The 18091-nt window shown below is 44.7% G+C and overlaps 1 protein-coding gene across 2 annotated transcripts in view; it reads left to right on the plus strand.

Moving 5' to 3' along the window:
- Nucleotides 1–849: 849 nt before the first annotated feature.
- ENPP1 (ectonucleotide pyrophosphatase/phosphodiesterase 1) overlaps nt 850–18091 on the plus strand; it is a 66964-nt gene continuing 49722 nt past the window's right edge. For both annotated transcript variants that reach the window (XM_023651100.2, XM_070223876.1), the window contains exon 1: nt 850–1117. In XM_023651100.2, coding sequence (XP_023506868.1) covers nt 872–1117 — 246 coding nt within the window. In that variant the 5' untranslated portion in view covers nt 850–871. The remainder of the gene's footprint in view (nt 1118–18091) is intronic.

Consider the following 18091-nt stretch of genomic DNA (forward strand, 5'->3'; position numbering starts at 1 on the left):
AATCAAAACCCACTAAGATTACAGCCCACTGCTCGCATCGGTATCAGACCCTTTCAGACTGTGTTCAATTGTCCGATATTGCTAACCAAGCGTCAGCGTCAACCCCAGGACGGCGCAAGGCCGACACTTTGAAGCCTTCAATGCAGCGAGTCTAAAAGGACTAATTAAGTAAATAAATTAAAACGACAGCAGTGACAAAACCCCAAAAGCCACATAAAACCGTGAAGAACTCAGTGTCTCTCGTATGTGCGCGTATTTATAAAGGGAGATATTTTAAGGTTGGATATTCCTTTCCCAGAGCAGCGTAGGCAGCGGGTGGCAGGGCTTTAGGGAACTCTCGCTTGTTTCTACGTAGGAGAAAAGGTCGCCTTCCCCACGCCCACCCTATAGGCTATTTGCATGTCCATCCAGAAACGCAGGGTCTGTCCTGACCCCGCTCTCCTGCCTTCGAGAAGCTGCACAGCCTGGGCGGCCGCATCCTCCTCCTGCGCCCGCTCTATTTGGGGCCTCATGAGGTCATGGCCTGTGCAGACCACACTCTGCGCTTCCAGTCCCGCCCGCGCCGCCAGGCCACGCAGGGCGATTCCTGCAAGTGCGCGGACGGTGCCCAGGGCGCGAGCAGGGGCGGCTGGGGGGAAGGTCAAGACGGGCCCACGCAAAGGACCCGAAATAACCGACACGCTGGGAGCCCGAAATCAGACAGGAAGCCAAATAATCCGGGGCGTCGGGTTGCTTTCCCCTCCCTCGGAGGTCGGGGCGCGGGCGCGGGGCCAGGGGTCCGGCGGGCGGGGCCGGGCCGGGCCGGGCGGGGCGGGGCGGGCGACTGGGCCTATTAAAGGCGCGGCGGGGCGGCGGGCCGAGCCGGGTCTCGATGGAGCGCGACGGCTGCGCGGGGGGCGGGAGCCACGGTGGCGGCTGTGAGGGAGGGCGCGGCTCCCGGGAGGACCCGGCGGGGAACGGCCGCGACCCGAGCCGCGGCCACGCGTCCCCGGCGCCCGGGGACCCGCAGGCGGCCGCGTCCCTGCTGGCCCCCATGGACGTGGGGGAGGAGCCGCTGGAGAAGGCGGCGCGCGCCGGCGCGGCCAAGGACCCCAACACCTACAAAGTGCTCTCGCTGGTAGGTCGGCGGCCCGGCCCGGGGGCGGGAGGGCGCCCGGCTGGTGCGCCCCAAGCGCGGTGGGCCCGGGGCTGGAGGGAGGCCCCTCTCCGCGCCCCTCTGCACCGCCGTCCGCGCGCGTCCCCCGCCTCCTGCCTGTGCCTGGGGGGCGTTCCCGCTCACCTGCGCGCGGATGCTCCCGAGGGCCTGCGGCGGGCGCGAGCTGCGGGCCAGTGTGGTCTTCAGAAACACCCCCTTCTCCCCAGACAGTACGAGATTTTCCGAGGGGAAAACGACCTGCCCGAAAGTTGGTCTAAGAAAGGAGTAACTGGGTACCCCCCCGACCCCGTTTGGGAAACTGGGTGCAGTACTGATGACTTTCCTTGCGGGAACTGATTCTGCTTGTAGGATTTAGCGGAGCTCCTGAAGTTTTATCAGGACCTTTAGAAAATATCTCTTCCTTTGGCTCTATTTAGGAATTTCCTTGTAGCTGTTCAGAAACTCCGTCAATGTGCATGTTATGTGAATGTGAAGAAACGTTTATGACTCTTCGTCTGCTCTTTTAACTATAGGCCACACGGTTTTTGTTGCTAATAAAAGTCCCCAATATTCCTCTGCTATTTTATCATCATAGATACAGGATCCGCAGTCAACTTTATGAAATGTGGAAGTTGTTTTGTATTCTGGATCTGTGGTCGGAAGTGCTGGACTGAGAGTCAGAAGCCTGGGTTCTTGGTTTCATGCCCGTTATAAATTGCTGAAGCCTTAATTCTCCCCAAACCTCAATTTCTTCTGTGTTAAAATGATGTTAAAACATCAACTCCATTGCGCATCGCGGAGAACCGTAGTGAGGATCAAATGGAACAACGTCTGTGGGGAAGTAAATTGAAAACTTCAAGGAGATGCAGTCATTTTTATTGTATTTATGGAAGTAGATTTCTAGGCATGGTTTACCCTAAAATACATTGTTACTTACGTATAATGATTGGACAATGCTATGGAGAGAATATCTTTTCTTATTTTTGAAATCTTTTTTCCTTTGGGAAGCATTTACACTTTCACTATATTTTGGGTATCGTGGAGAGGTTACACTGCTTTGAGGAACCAACATTCCTGAAGAGAGAGTGTCGTTCACTTAGTACTTAATAAGCCTAAGGCTCAAAGAGTGAGTGCCCCATATCACGCAATGTGTGCACCTCAAGATACATTTTTGCATCATATATCACTGTTTGAATTTGAACGTGTGATATTGATGAGAACCTAGTTTTGTCTGTTGTCACCTTTTTTGTTTTTGTTAATACGAGACCTTAGCTTATTTAGTATCAGTACTTTCATGTTTAGCACACTACAAGATAGTCAGTAATTGTACCTTGAATCTGCATGTCACTCCAATGTGGAATCATTTCTAAATGCCTATAGTCCTGAAAGGTTGCTAAATTTCCAGTTGCTAAATTCAGCTTTTAAATCGTTCCGTTACAGTAGGTATCCACACAAGTCTCCCTTTTGGAACGTGCATTTCCGTCTTTGACCTGCAGTCTGCTGGTCTGACAGCATTGTTACGCTCTGCTGCTGCACCTCTGGCTGTTTGAGACAGAAGTGTCTTAGGACTTGCTTCCTCTAGTAGGACAGTTGTGGATACCTTCTGTCCCATTAGGTGGGGTCTTCTGCTGTAACACGGATTGAATTGGAAAGCATTCTTAACTCACATCGTTTTGTTTTCTTTTTAGATCTTCATTCTGGTTTATTTCTTGCCAGACCGAATAGTTACCTCATGTCTTTTGATGAAATACTGTAGGACATTAATGTACACCAAAACTCATTGCTGTCTTTTTGAACCTCTTCATTAATGATTGAACTGAAAGTGAAACCTCTTATCCCCTCTTCTTTCCCTTCCCTGCTTTAATACCCTTCCTCCCCCCAGACCTTCCCCAAATGACCCACTTACATGGGGAAAAGTCTCCAAGAGGAGCTTGCGTTGGCATCAGAGCGCTCAGGGATGTGTCTTCTAGAAAGGAGCTGCAATGATGGGATTCCTTTTTCACGTTAAACATCAGCATGCTTTTCAAAAGCTGAAGAAATGGATTGACTGTGTCTGGGGTGGGGCTTAGTAGAGGCCAACTGCTGAGGTGGTCCTTAGCCACACAGGCTTTATCCAGTGGGGTAAATCCAGCAGTTGCCTTGCAGACAGATGATCAGGGGCAGTGTGACTGCTGCATTTTTCTGAACATATTTCAGGTAAACCTGGACGATGTAGGGATGTGAGAGTGGAGGCAGAGGGAAGATCCTGCCCGCATTTGCCCCTCCGCAGTGTGGTGTTTGATCCCAGGGGAAGACCAGCGTGTTCTGCTCTGGGATTTTGGGTCCCGGAAATGCTCGTGCCTGGGCACTGAGCCTGACCGTGGGAAACACCCAGAGGGCAAATCCAGGTGTTATTCTCCACATGGTTCAGGGGACATGGTAAATATTGATGCCTTTCCTTGGTTCTGAGCTAAGTTTTGAACTGAAGTGTGTCGACGAAAATAATCCATAAAATTTGGGAGAGTTTATTCTGAGCTAAAATCTGAGGACCATGGCCCGGGGCCTTTCTTCCTGAAGGAAGAAAGGGCAGCGAAGAAGTGAGATGTACAGAGTGGTTATATACCCCCAAACAAGATGTTTCACAAAGGATTGAAATGTCCCCCCCACAATAGTGACAAGATTGCTTTGTTGGCACAGTGCTTGATGGACACAGCAGGTAGTGGGTCTGCTATCTTGGCAAGGAAGCAAGTCTCTTGTCTCGAGCTGGGTGGTCACAGCTGAGTGCAGCAATGAGTTCCTAGCCTAAGGAAAGATGCTTAATCCTTAAGGGAGTGCCAGTGTTGGGAGGGGGAGGGAAGTTGCACCTGTATCTCAAGGGGCTTTGTTCTTGCCATAGAGAATATCTAAAGCAGATATACAGTGCATGCTCAATGGCCATGGTCAGGCCCTTTTGGAAAGACAAGGTTTACACCAAATGGCTTCCTCATATACTCCAATATATCCTATTACTTGCCATTTTTATTTGTCAAGTGTCAGCCTCCACTGAGGCTGGACTTGAAGATTTCTTTGAAACGCCCGTCTTGTTCCCTGGCGTCGTTTAAAAGAACAGGTAATTTTCAACCACATTGTGATGCATTTTTCCCTTCTCCTGTGAGCCCTTCTACAGCAGTATTTTGTGTGTGTGACCTTCTGTGCCTATGGATGCCTGTACCTGTGTATGTGTCAGGGGCCCTGTGTGGGTGGTGGCGAGTGAAGATTCCTTTCACTTTTCAGTGAAAATGTTTTTTGTGAGTGGCAGAAGTTGGCCTTGTTTATCAGAAATTTGGGTATGAAAATGATTAATTCTGTTGTTAGCTTCTCTCCCCTTCCTCTTGCAACACGTTATCTTACCTCTAGAATGCAACCTGGAGAATGTTCAGGGTAGTTCTCTGCTCTTGATTTGACTTGGAATTGACATTGCTCTTTGGTTTGTAAAATTTAATGTCCATCCAGCCACAGTTTAGCATTTTACTTCAAAATGACCAGAGCGTCTTAGAGGCCAGAGAAGTCTCCAGTTTGCCCCTTATGCTATTTGTGTCACGTGTTCTAATGAAGTGCTCCAAAGATTTCTAGGAACCCAACAGACTGTTGTGTTTACTGCTGGACCTGAGACAGTGCCTGATGGTCAGTGTCACTCTTGGTTGAATGAATGAATGCACTGCGTTTTTACTTAGCCCGGGTGACATTTTGACTTGGAAAAGGGCAAGATGGGCAGACTGAATACACAGCCACAGACCCATATGTCCAGTTGAAGGTCTGGAATCTAAATACAGATGCAGTAATAGAGATGACGCTTGGGTGTAAATTCAGGGATGAGATCCACTGGGCTATGATTGTGTTAGCGCAGAGGGAGACGGCAGAGGCGGTGAGTGACCTATAAACACAAGTTCCCAACTAAGGGCCGTGTACCTGAGGGGCCACAGAGGCCTCCATGACAACGTGGATTCAGAATCAGGGTCTAGCCACTGGGCGCTCCCTCAGGTACAAACAACCTGTGTGTGACCATCTGGCAGGTACAAGTGAGGCCATCCTGCTGGTACCAACGACAGTCTCCCTCACTATACCAGGGCCTCTCCTTTTAGGTGCCTTCGCTGTCACACCCCAAATTCACTCTCTGTGGCTCTGGTAGGGAACCGTTTTCTCCAGCCTTGCTTTCTATTACTTGCTGTCTCTGCTTTGAGTCATGTTCTGGTCTTTCTCTCGCTCACCTCTTACATCTGTGCTATGTCCACTCCATGCGGTCTCTCTCTCCTGGATACGCAGCCACCCTTTCAACACCTTTCTCTTTTTCCCTTCTCTTCCACTCTTTCAGTTCACTCTGGACACTCAGGTTTGCCATCTCCTCCCCCATCGTATCCTAGTCTTGACTCTGGAGAGAATCCTTAGTGGCCATGTTGAAACCTTTGTGTTCTGTATCATAAAGAACTGGGACCATTAACCTTATTAGAATATTTACAGAAATTTTTATCTCTCAGCTTCTCATCTTCCTCCAGCTAACTCTTTTTTGTCTCAGATTTCAGTATTAAAAGTAAACAAAAATAATTTTAGATTTAGTTTTGTTTTTGAGTTTGATAAATTCCATTGCAAAATATTTGTGTGACTTTTAAGGCAAAATAAATGTATTTCATCTATGTTATTGGCTTTTTGGACAAGCCAGAAAGCTTAATTGTGGTTTATAACTTTTTTTTTTCAGTAGAGGAAGAGGCATTTCAAGTTTCAAACAACTTAGGAATAAATAAACGTTTGAAATACAACTTGTGGTTAGAGATATGCCCTGGTTAAAATAAACACGCCTCTGTCAACCATGAAATGTGTCCCAGACAACGAGCAATAAACAAGAAACCTTTTAGCACATGAGGTCAGGGCAGAACGTGGGTTACTCTGCTGGCCTAAGTCCTCTGCAGCAGGAACGGATGTTCAGATGCTGACCCCAAATGAAAACCCTTTGACATTAAATAAGATCCAAGTTATATATTCGCCAAGAAAGTGTCATCATATATTTAAAAGGGCTTTTCGAAAGAGTGACCGGAATGTTCAACTAAATATTAACTAGAACTCGCGATTTCCTGAGTATTTTAGTTATCTGAGGTTCAATTACAAGAATTAAGATAACATCTAAAATATTTTTCATTTTATCCTCCTTCACTTTAGTTTCTAGGATAAGATTTGCTGGAAATATAGGTGGTAAAGTTTGGATGATTGTTCTTCACATTGCACTTGGCATTTTAGAAAGCATTTTCCCGTCTATTCTTAACTGATCCTCAAACAGCAGCAACTCTGAAACAGGAAAATCTGGTGACAGTCAATCCTTCTTTACAGATGAGGAAACTGAGGCACATGGGGTGGCAATCGGGTTTCTTAAATGTACATAGGAGCCACCTGGGAGCTGTTGAAGACAGATTCCTGGGCTCCCATCCCAGAGGTTGTGATTTAGAAGATTTGAAATTGTTATGGACTGCATGTTTGTGTCCCTTCCCAGTTCATGTTGAAGCCGCAGCTCCCAGTGCCATGGTATTTGGAGATGGGGCCTTTGGGAGCCAGTTAGATTTAGATGATGTCATGAGGGTGGGGCACTCATGATGGGATTAGTGGCCTTGTAAGAAGAGGAAGAGAGAGGATGCGACCCCTTCTTCTCCCCTCCTTTCCCCTCCCCCTCCCCTTCCACATATGGAGCAAAGGCCACCTGCCAGCTAGGAAGAGACCTTCACCAGAAAGCAAACTGGCCAGCACCTTAATCTTGGACTTCCCAGCCTCCAGAGCTGTGAGAAGTACATTTCTATTGTTTCCGCCACCCCGTCTGTGGCATTTTGTTATAGCACTTGAGCAGACTAAGATAGGAATGGAAGCAGAGAATCTGTAGTTTTTAGACAAGCACCTCAAGTTACTCAGATTTAGTAGGTTCATTTACTCCACTTCTAGAAATAGTGAGTTAGATTTATAGGCAAAAGTCACACCATTTGTAAGTAGAAGACTGTGTAACTGACAGGACTTTTTTTTTTTCTTTTGGTGAGGGAGAGTGGCCCTGAGCTAACATGTCTTGCCAATCTTCCTCTTTTTGTTTGAGGAAAATTGTCCCTGAGCTAACATCTGTTGCACATCTTCCTCTGTTTTATGTGGGACACTGCCACAGTGTGGCCTGATGAGCTGCACTAGGTCCTCTGTCCAGGTTTCGAACCTGTGAGCCCCCGGGCCGCCAAAGAGGAGTGTGTGAACTTAACCACTATGCCACTGGGCCAGCCCCCCGGCAGGACTTTTAACTATAGATTTTTATTTGGACTCATGGCTAATGGCATCCCATTCTTTGGCCTTTATCAGTGTGAAATCAATAAGCACGGTGTTAGGAACTTCCAGCGTAGATATATTTTGGGGAAAGTGACCTTCTTCTTAATATGTTTCCTTCTTAATACATCTTTAAATGTCCTGGAATAGGAAAATAGAGAGTCGTGATAGAAAATCATTTTGGAGGGAGTGAATTTTTGCAGGCATATCTCAGTTGTGGATGGGTCATTTTCTCACCATATCCTAGGACTTTACACAGATTTAGGGGGCAAACATTCTATCACAGGTGTGGTTGAAACCCTTCAAGATCATTCTGTCTTGGTTTTTGGGAAATATTCCTGAGAAAGTAGCTCATTCCTAAAGCTGACTTCTTTCGCCTGAAGAACTTTTTGTCATTAGCTTGCATGTGGACCCTGTGGTCTCTCATGGAGAGAGGAACTGAGAAGGAACTCAAGTAGTTTCTTAGGATGCTGTTGGGCAGCAAAACACATACAACTGTCATTATGAGATTTTTCCAAATAGAATCTCATTTCTCCACAGTAACTTTATGTGATTCTGGATAAATATTTTTGTAAGCAAAAGGCAACACAGGTAGGACAACGTTTCAGCCAAAATATTTCAGACAGCAGTTCTCAAAGCGTGGTCTCTGGATCCCTGGGAGGTCCCTCAGAGTCTTTCAGGGGGACCTTGAAATCCAAACTATTTTAACGTCAATAGTACAATGGTATTTGCCCTTTTCCTTGTGTTGGCGTTCACACTGATGGTGTTAAAGCATTGCTGGGTAAAACTCCTGGCACCTTAGCATGAATCAAGGCAGTGGCTTCAATTGCACAAGTAGTCATGTACTTGCAATTAAAACAAAAGAAGTCAGTTTCACTTGAAAGAATGTACTAGATGAAGCAGTAAAAATGTCCTTGATGAAGTGGATTTCATTAAATCTCAACCTAAATTATCTGCCTTTTTAATATTCTGTGTGACCAAATTGGAAGTATGCACATAGCATATGCAATATATGTATTATACATATATACACACATGTATATATGTACACGTTATACATAGGCGTTACATACATGTACATATAACGCATACATGTCATACATATACATACACATCTGTTGCATACTGAAGTACCGTTGTTTTCTGGAGGAAAAGCACTCGTACTGCTGTTGGAGTTGTGAGCTGAACCAGCTGCTTTCTTTCATGGAACGAAGAACACCTGACAAACTGGTTATTCAGAATTGGGCATTGGCACACATTTCTCAAAAATGAATAATGTTAGCTTGTCACTTCAAGGAAAACAAGTTACTTGTTGCCTATGATAAAATCTGATCTTTTAGGCAAAAATTAGAATTTTTATATCTGCCATTGTAAGCTTGACAGCTCCCCAGTCATTAAAGACTTTTCTGATGAAATCGATGGAGATAGTAGGAATGTGATTTTTTTCATATGGTTATAATGACGTGTTATAATTTGGAAGAACCGTGTAGCTCCGTGAACTAATCTTTTCCAATGGATGATTTACGGAATTATGCATGGGTGTAAGTGCCATTCAAAGTGCAAGATAGACTAATGTATTTTAATGTAACAGGATGAAAAGATCATCTATATTGTTTCAAGTTTCATCTTGCATTTTGCCTTTAAGAAATGATCAATTGTAGAATTTTGGTGTGGTTTTAAAGAAGTGTCCACAGTTATCTGAAAAGGGTTCTTAGGGTCCTCAGTCATTTTCAAGAGTATAAAGGGATTCTGAGATCAAAAGTTTTAAGAATATCTACTTTAAGGAAAGGTGTACATTCAATACTATTTTAAGAACTGGGGAGAGGAGAAAAGGAGATTAAGACATGTAAAAAGAATCAGCTAGTTACAATTGTATCTTTATTTATGTAAAGTCGTTTATAGATTTCAAAATACTTCCACATCTGCTACCTCTTTTGGTCCAAATCACAGCTCTGCCATTATCTCCATTTTAGAGATGAAAAAATCATGCTCAGAAATTTGGAGAACTTTCCAAGATCACAAAACTAATAATTCTCTTAATGCCGTTGCTATAGTTTATAGACAGATGGTTTTTTTCTTTTTGAGGAAGATTAGCCCTGAGCTAACATATGCTGCCAATCCTCCTCTTTTGCTGAGGAAGACTGGCCCTGAGTCAACATCCATGCCCATCTTCCTCTACTTTATATGTGGTATGCCTACCACAGCATGGCTTGCCAAGCGGTGCCATGTCCGCACCTGGGATCCAAACTGGCAAACCCCGGGCCGCCAAAGCGGAACATGCAAACTTAACTGCTGTGCCATCAGGCCGGCCCCTAGACAGATGGTTGTGAAGTCAGACAGAATTGGGTTTAATCCTGGTACTGTTATTAGCTGCTTGAATATCGGCAAATAACTTGTTTCTTGAATATCAGCTTCCACAACCATAGAACAGAGATGATAAAATGATGTTAGGTGTTGTTAGGAGAATTAAATTAGGTAATGTATGCAAAGTGGCACATAGTGTGCCCTGAATAAGTGGTCACTCTTCTTATTATTGACAAGCTTCAGTGTGACTGAATTGTTTACTTCTCCTTGTTCAGAAGACATTTTACATCCTTGCTACCCAAAGTGTGGTCTGCAGACTAGCATATCAGCGTCACCTCCTTGGAACTTGTACAAAATGCAGAATCTTGGGCCCCACCCCAGGCCTAGGGAACCAGATCCTGCATTTTCACAGATGCCCCCAGCATTTGTCTGCACATTGAAGTTTGAGGAGCAGCACTCCACAGGGCTATGAGGTGGCACAGAAAGCACACCAACCTGAATTTCTTTAGCTGGGCATTCTAATCAACCCTTCTTTGTCATTAACTTCATAAACGATGCTATGATAAAGGAAAAAAATTACTAAGTGTTGCTTAATGACCTCAACTGCGTTGGTGTTGGGTTGAAATGGTGCTGCGCCTGTTGCATTTGGCCCCTTTCTTTCCTTCCTTGGACCGCAGAGGTGCGTTGATGAAAGTAGCCTGTCGCTCCTGGCGGGTGTATGGGACTCTGTGCACGGTCTCTTCCCGCCCTTCCCGGTGCCGTTTCCATCTCTCAGGAGCCTACCTTTGCTCTCATTTGTTTCCTGTACTTGCGTTGCCTTTTCCTGCTCTGCCCTGGCTTGTTCTTGAATGGCTCTTGATTGCTCCAGCCGTGCCAATCTGCTGCCTTCACTGTGATCTGATCGCATGCCCATGTTCTTTCCAATTCAAGCCTCCATTCATCAGCAAGTCAAGTAGATTTCACTGCGCATCACACCGTGAATAGAACTCTTTGGTTCCAAGTTTCCACTGCAGTGCCTTCTCGACAATCGGCGGTCTGCTTGACGTGAAATTAAAACAAAGGAATCTTACACCAGGGCGTTTTCAGGTGGTGTTGAATCAGGTTAAATGGCCTTGGCACAGGGTTTATTCCATAATACTTCGTTGGCCAAACACATTGGCTTCCTATAAAGTGCCACCCGGGAGCAATTAGATTAGAATCTTCTGGAGACAAGGAAACAGGTGAATGAAGTGTATTCAGGTGGGAAGGGTGTGGCTTAGGAACATTATGAATGGACTATGTTGAGCTTATCTCTTTTTGAGTTAACCAGAGAAATAAGTACAAAACAACTTCTACCTGTACACTGTTTATTTAAATACCTTCCTGATAGCTCACAGGAAGTAAATGTGAAGAATGTTGACATATAAAAGTATTTATACATTTGTCGTCTCTTGGAAACTTTCACAGAAAAAGGGAACATTGACTTTTCTGGGATGATTCCGGCAAAAATCTTGAGAGTTGGGGGTTGTGTAAAAACTCCTAAAGTTGGAGTCACAAGAATTATTTGCTGTGTGACCTTTGAACAGTCACTTTGCTTCTCTGACTTTGTTTCTTTAACCATCATATGATGGGTTTGGATTAGCTGGCTTTCTCCCAGATCTAAAATCTTTGTATAGAGAGCTTATAATATTTTCCTCTTGTTATAAAAATACCACCTATTGCAGGACGTTCAGAAAATCCAAAAAAGTATAAAGAAAATAAAGATTGCATTCTTCTTTGCTATTCATATTTTGTTCTTTTCCCTCAGGACTTTTCTATGTGCATGAATCACTTCTTTTTTAACAAAAATGGGATCATACTACATATACGGTTCTCTTTTCTTTTTTCATTTATATTCCATTGTGAGATTTGAACATTGCCAGACAGCTTTTTTTTTTTTACTGAGGGAGATTAGCTCTGAGCTAACGTCTGCTGCCAATCCTCCTCTTTTTGCTGAGGAAGACTGGCCTTGAGCTAACATCCGTGCCCCTCTTCCTCTACTTTATATGTGCAACGCCTACCACAGCATGGCTTAACAAGTGGTGACATGTCCGTACCCGGGATCTGAATCAGCGAATCCCGGGCCACCGAGAAGTGGAACGTGCGCACTTAACTGCTGCAACACCAGGCCAGCCCCTGCCAGACAGCTTTTTAAGGCACCTTTCACGAATTCTTATTTTGAGACTTTTATTTTACTAGCCCTACTTCATGGGATCATCTTTGAAAGCATCTTTACTCATAACTCAGGCATTATCGGTCCCCAAGAATATATATTTATTTTTTTGGTACACATTTCTGTGTTATGCGTGCCTCATCTCCATCTCTCGTGTCTCTTCTTTATGGTTCAATTATTAGTTTTCCCAATATAATGACTGTCTTTCATTATGTTTCCACTCAGAATTCCCCAGAGACTGCCGCGACGTGCGTGGAAAAATGTGTGCCCGTACGCTCAGTCTTCTTGACAGGCTTATTTGTCATCACTGGAGTGACAGTGCCCCGCTCGCGGGCTTAGCACGAACAGTTCCGTGCATTCCTAGCAGCCTGCAGGCCTGAGACGCAGCTGGGGAGCCATTTCTTGGCCACTGTTGGCCAAGCACTTGGAGGACACCCCCGCACACAGGCCGGGCGTGAGCGCTTGTGGAAGACACGCACGCCTGTGTGGCTCTTGCTTTGTCAGAGCTCATGGTAAACCCTTTAGCTCCTAATTTAATTGGCACAGCTGTGAGGGAGGAGGGAGCCACCCTGCTGGATGGTGACTGAGTCTGGTCTGGGACCCGCACCTCGGTGGGCCTCTGTGTGCCGTGTGGCAGATGGACGTGCATCTGTCATATGCAGAACTTGGGTTAAGAGTCCGAAGGCTCAGGTAGTTTTCAGCGACTTCTGCTCTTCGGGTGCTTTGCCTGCTTAGAGAGTCAGCTCAGACGCACATCCCACACATCCCTCACCGACGCTGCTGCCCTGCGGGCACACACCTCCCACTGCAGGCCGCTCGGAGGCGTTCTGTTCCCCAACAGGTTTGGGATAGGGGATTTCTGCTCTCTGCCCCAGGAGCGATCTTTTCATTTCCCTTTTTCTTACCAACAGCAGATACCCCCCTGGGATCCAACTCAATTTATCCTTCCACATGAAACATTCCTTGGCTGCTCTTTGGGCCAGTCTCCCCTGTCCTGAACCATTCAATTGCCACTTCATCTTATAAAGGCCACAGAGCTAGTGGTTAAGGGTTCTAAGGGCCACACTACTGCAGTTGAATCCTGTCGCTGCCAATAATTGCTGTGTGTCCTTGCACAAGTCCCTTAACTTCTCTGTGCCTTCGTTTCCTCATTTGTAAAATGAGGATAATAATAGTACCTACCTCATAAGTATTTGAAGGTTAAATGAATTCATGTTTGTAATTATAAAAATTGCAAAAATGCCTGAGAGATAATAGATGCTAGATTAGGGTTTATTGTTATGGTTAGTAACTTATTCAACAAATATTTATAGTTCTCAATGTGTGTGCAGTCCTGGGCAAGAGGCTTGGGGCTAAATGGTGACAGAGAGACTTAGACCCTTTCTCGTGGTCCATCCCCGCAGGACCAGATATTTATCAAAGAATCTCATAGGATTGTCTCATGTTGCAGCTTTGCTAAGTGACGCCTAGAAGCTGTCCACAGGGCTGTGAGAGAGAGTAGTGAGGGGGCATTGGCTTAGTTATAGAGATCTGAGAAGGGGTCCCTGGGGAAGTGACAGGTGAGCAGAAGAGAATTCTGTGGGAAGGGAGCAGCACATTCAAAGGTCCTGGGGTAGCAGGGAGCACAGTCCATCCCAGAATGGGAGAAGGCCAGGCTGGCTGGTGTGCAGACAGGTAAGTGATGGTGATGAGGCTGAAAAGGTGGGCAGGGATCAGGTCCGGCAGAGCCTTGCAGACCATCTTGGGGATTTTGGTTTTTGTTTTAAGAGCATTTAGAAATCACTGACATCTTTTTCTGTTTGCTTGTTTTTATTTCTATTTTTGTTCTTGGCGACAAAATCTGATTTACATTTTGGAAAAGTCCTTTTAGCTCCAGCAGCAGGAAAAAGTTAAAGAACACGTTGGTTGTCAACAGCACAGGCCTGTTTTTTGACTTGGCCATTTCATAACTACTTTCTCTTTTCTACTAGAGTTTAAGTTCCATGTGTGGCTATTTAAATTAAAATTTACATTAATTAAAGTTAAACAAAATAAAAAGTAATTCAGTTCCTCAGTCACACCAGCTACTTTTCAAGTGCTCAGCTTCCTCCCGGACTGGGCAGCACAGACACAGGGGCAAATGATCCTCTTAAAAACTTGTATTGCATAGTGCTTGAAGGTTGTGAGATCATAGGGTTTTTTAACTTTTATAGTTCCTCCAGCCAGTAATAGTGAAAATGTATGCAGAACAAGTGTTCTTTGTTCAGGAAACATTTGTTAGAACAAAGTAAATTGCTTAAAAGGATTACATTGTAAATGTTCTTACAAAGGTAATTTTAAGATTCCTTATCCAAATGAATGAGTGTAATTAAGTTGACTTAAGCCTAAATATACACATTAAAAGGCGACACATTTCTGAAATGATGTTCCCTCCTAAATTATACACCATGTATCCATCCCCAGTTTTTAAGCTACCACTGTAACTGATTGAGTAACCCCTGGGTCGTTGCAGGAAGTAAATGTCATTTGTCATCTCCCGTTATCCCATTTCTTGTCCTCAGGAACAATTACCGAAAGTCCTCTCGATAGTTGTCTTTTTATTGTCTGTTTCTAGAGAGTGTGTTTTTTGAGAGTAAATGCAAGGTGCTCTAGTCATTATGTTCCAAAAATTATTTCAGAAAAAAACACAGGAAGAAATCACATAAGCGTAACTGAGCACAATGTTCTTTCTTTCCCATTGTTTCCTCTCTGACCTCCCACCTGCGTAGGTACCACACCTGCCTGGGCAAGAGAAACAATGTCTTTGGCTAACACCCGGGATGCTTTGCCCTTCTGTCCATCTGTTTCGTCCTCTGCCTGAGGGTGAAAGGGCAGTCCTGTGCCGCAGACAGACTGCTTTCCCTCCCCTTCCCATCTCATGAGCTGAACGGAACTGAAGCCATTTTTTTCTAGAATTATTTAATACACTTTTATTTAATGAGTCATATCTTTCTTGATGGTAGCTTCAAAAGAAACAAACTGATTTCAGGATTATTTTGGCAGTATTTTTTTTTTTCCTTGAAATCCAACTGAAGCAAGATCTAATTAAAATATTTTTTCCATCCATGAGATTGATAATTAAAAACAAGGGAACCCTCAAAATGGAAATTTCTTTGCCTATATTCCATTTAGCTTAGATTATGCCTTGGGATATGGGTGTGTGGGGGTGTGTATGTGTGTGTGTGCACATGCACGCGCACATCTGTGTATCTGATGTCTGATCATTTGCTATACTGGCCAATGTCCAATCAGAAAAACAAAGGCCATACCTGGTAATTTAATCTAGAGAATTTAATAGAAGGAACATGTTACAAAGCTGTTGGAAGAGCTGAAAGCCAAGTGGGATGGTGTGGCAGTGAGGCCACCCAGAGCAGAGTGAACAGAAGGAAGCTGCTACCACCTGGGGAGCAGGAAGGGCCAAAGGAAAGGGCGTTGAAACCAGAGCTGGGAGCCAGGACTTCCCTCTAGGAGCGGGGACCCCGGAGAGATGCAGCCACTCCCGGGGTCCTACCTGAAGCCAGGAGAACAGGGGAGATAGATTCTGACTGCCCCCTTCTTCCTACCCTCCCGTCTTCCGTCAGTGTTTCCCATTAGCTTACCCCGGCCTGACGCCTGGAGTCAGGGAGCCGGGGCAGTGTGATAGTCAGAGGTCGTTTCTCTGAGATGGCCCCTGAGGAGCAAGGCAGTGTCAGATTTGGTTGCTCGGGAAGCAGACTCGGAGATGGAGGAGCACGCGGGGGTTTCATCAGGGTGTGCTCTTGAGAGCCGCTCGGAGGAGGGGATGCAGGAAACAGCAGGGCGGAGAGCGTCAGGTTGAGCTGTGATGCAATCTCCATGGCGGCCTCGCCCACTCTCTGGGCTGTTCTTCTAGCGTGACCCTTTAGAGTCACCAAGAGGGAGGAAGCTTTCCCCGGAAGGGGTGTGACCTCTGGCAGGTGCTGTCTTCAGCTGAGGGGTCTTGTCGGGTCGCACTCCCAGCAGTTGGGGGAGCGATCCCTTCTTTCCTGAAGGGGAGTGCCAGCCCCTTACCGGCGCCCATCACGGCAGGGAGCAGATGTGAGAGCAAGGTCTGCACACGGTTTTCTAAAACCATTGATTACTGAAATGTATGAAGTGGAAGTTCAACTTGCTTTTTTCACTTAAGAATATCATTTATTGTTGAAATATTTCCATGTCTCGACCTATGGATGTACCTAAATTAAAAATATATATTTTAAAAATTTATTGGTAAAATAAGAAATGCTTATAAAATAGTATTACATGCAAAAAGAAATAAAATTGTATATAGAACAATTTCTCAGTTGAAAAAGTTGTATAATTTCTCAATTACGTACGTACACATGTCTGTGTGTACAGGCAATTTTAAAAAAATAGACCAAAATTTTTAAATAGTAGAAATTTTGTGGTGGAATAATATAGATTCATGTCTATTCCTTTTTTTAAAAAAAAATAAACGTTTTCTTTATGGAATGGTTTTAGATTTATGGAAAAGTTGTGAAGCTAGTACAGAGAGTTCCCATACACCCCACACCATTTCTCCATCACCGACTTCTTACACTGGTATGGTGCGTTTGCCACACTGGTGAACCAACACTGAGATAGCCTTGTTAACTGAAGTCTGTGCTTCATTCACATCTCCTTAGTTTTTCCCTGATGTCCTTTTCTGTTTGTTGTTCCAGTACCACATCCAGGAATGCCATATTACTTTTAGTTGTCACTTCTCTTTAGGTTCCACTTGGCTAAGTTTCTCTGACATTGTTGTTTTTGATGATCTTGACCGTTTTGAGGAGCCCTGGTCATGTATTTTGTGGAATGTCCCACAGCTTTGATTTGTCTGGTGTTTTTTCTCATTGTTAGACTGGATTTATGTGCTCTGGGGAGGCAGACCACAGAGGTAACGTGCCATCTCAACACATTGTATCAAGAGTGTGTGCTATTAGGATGACTTAATCCTCAATGATGTTAGCTTTAATTACCTGGCTGAGGTCGTGTTTGTCAGGTCTCTCCATTGTAAAGATACTCTTTTTTATGCGTTTCCGTCCCGTACTCTTTGGAAGGAAGTCACTCTGCCCTGGCCACACTTACAGAGTGGAGACTTACGTTCCACCTTGACTGTGCAGTATCTACATAAATTATTTGGAACTCTTCTGTACTAGAGATTTGTTTATTCTTCCCCACTTATTTATTTATTCAATCATTTACTTATATCAGTATGAACTCATTGATATTTATTTTATACCTTGAATTTTAACCCAATAATATATTATTTACAGTTTTCCTCAAATTGTTCCAGCTTTGGCCATTGGGAGTTGGCTCCTGTATCCGTTTGACATGCCCCCGTCATTATGTGGGTGTGTGTGTGTGAGTGACTTCCTTACTTTCTGGTCCTGCAAGATGTTTCAGACTTTCAGGCTCATCTTGTCCTATTTTTTTTTTCCTAAATGTTTACCAATACTCTTCATGCTCTAAAACTGTTAATAATAACCAAAAGTCAACTTCTCCATCTGAAAATTAGAAGTGGATTTATGTAAACATTTGTGCCTGAATGTGCATTTACCAAAGGAAGGAAAGTACACATCACACACGTCTTCATATCACCGTGTAGTAGTTTTCAGGCATTTCTCTTCCTCCAATGAAGTGATGAAGAGAAGAACTAGGTGGTTACTTCAGAATGAAGCTGCCCAGTTGTGCGCTCCCAGCAGATTGAACTCTTAGATTCCTTCATTGATCATTTTTACCTTGGGAATGATTTTGGCATAAAATCTGGGAGAGGGAGAAAAAGGAGCATGTTCTCTTGTGGTCAGGGAGCCCTATTGGTTAGTACTGCCACCTTGATAAATTCATCTCTCTTCAGCATCTGGTCATCAGTTCTGTTGACTCAAAAACCCCTCATGGTTTTTGATGGATCAGGAATTCGAGAAAGGCATGGCTGGGCAGGTGTGGTTCAGGGTCTGTCGTGTTCTTGCAATCAGATGGTGGCTGGAGTTGCACCAGCAGGGAACGGAGCATCTAGATGCTGGCCGGCATCTCTCTCCCACTTTATGTAGGTTCAGGAGCTCCCCATGTGTTCTCTGTGAATGGAATGGTTTGGGCTTACTCACAGCATGATAGCCTCAGCGTAGACTGCTTCTTACGTGGGGGCTGAA

The sequence above is a fragment of the Equus caballus genome, chromosome 10 (assembly GCF_041296265.1).
Source record: "Equus caballus isolate H_3958 breed thoroughbred chromosome 10, TB-T2T, whole genome shotgun sequence".
Taxonomy (NCBI): domain Eukaryota; kingdom Metazoa; phylum Chordata; class Mammalia; order Perissodactyla; family Equidae; genus Equus; species Equus caballus.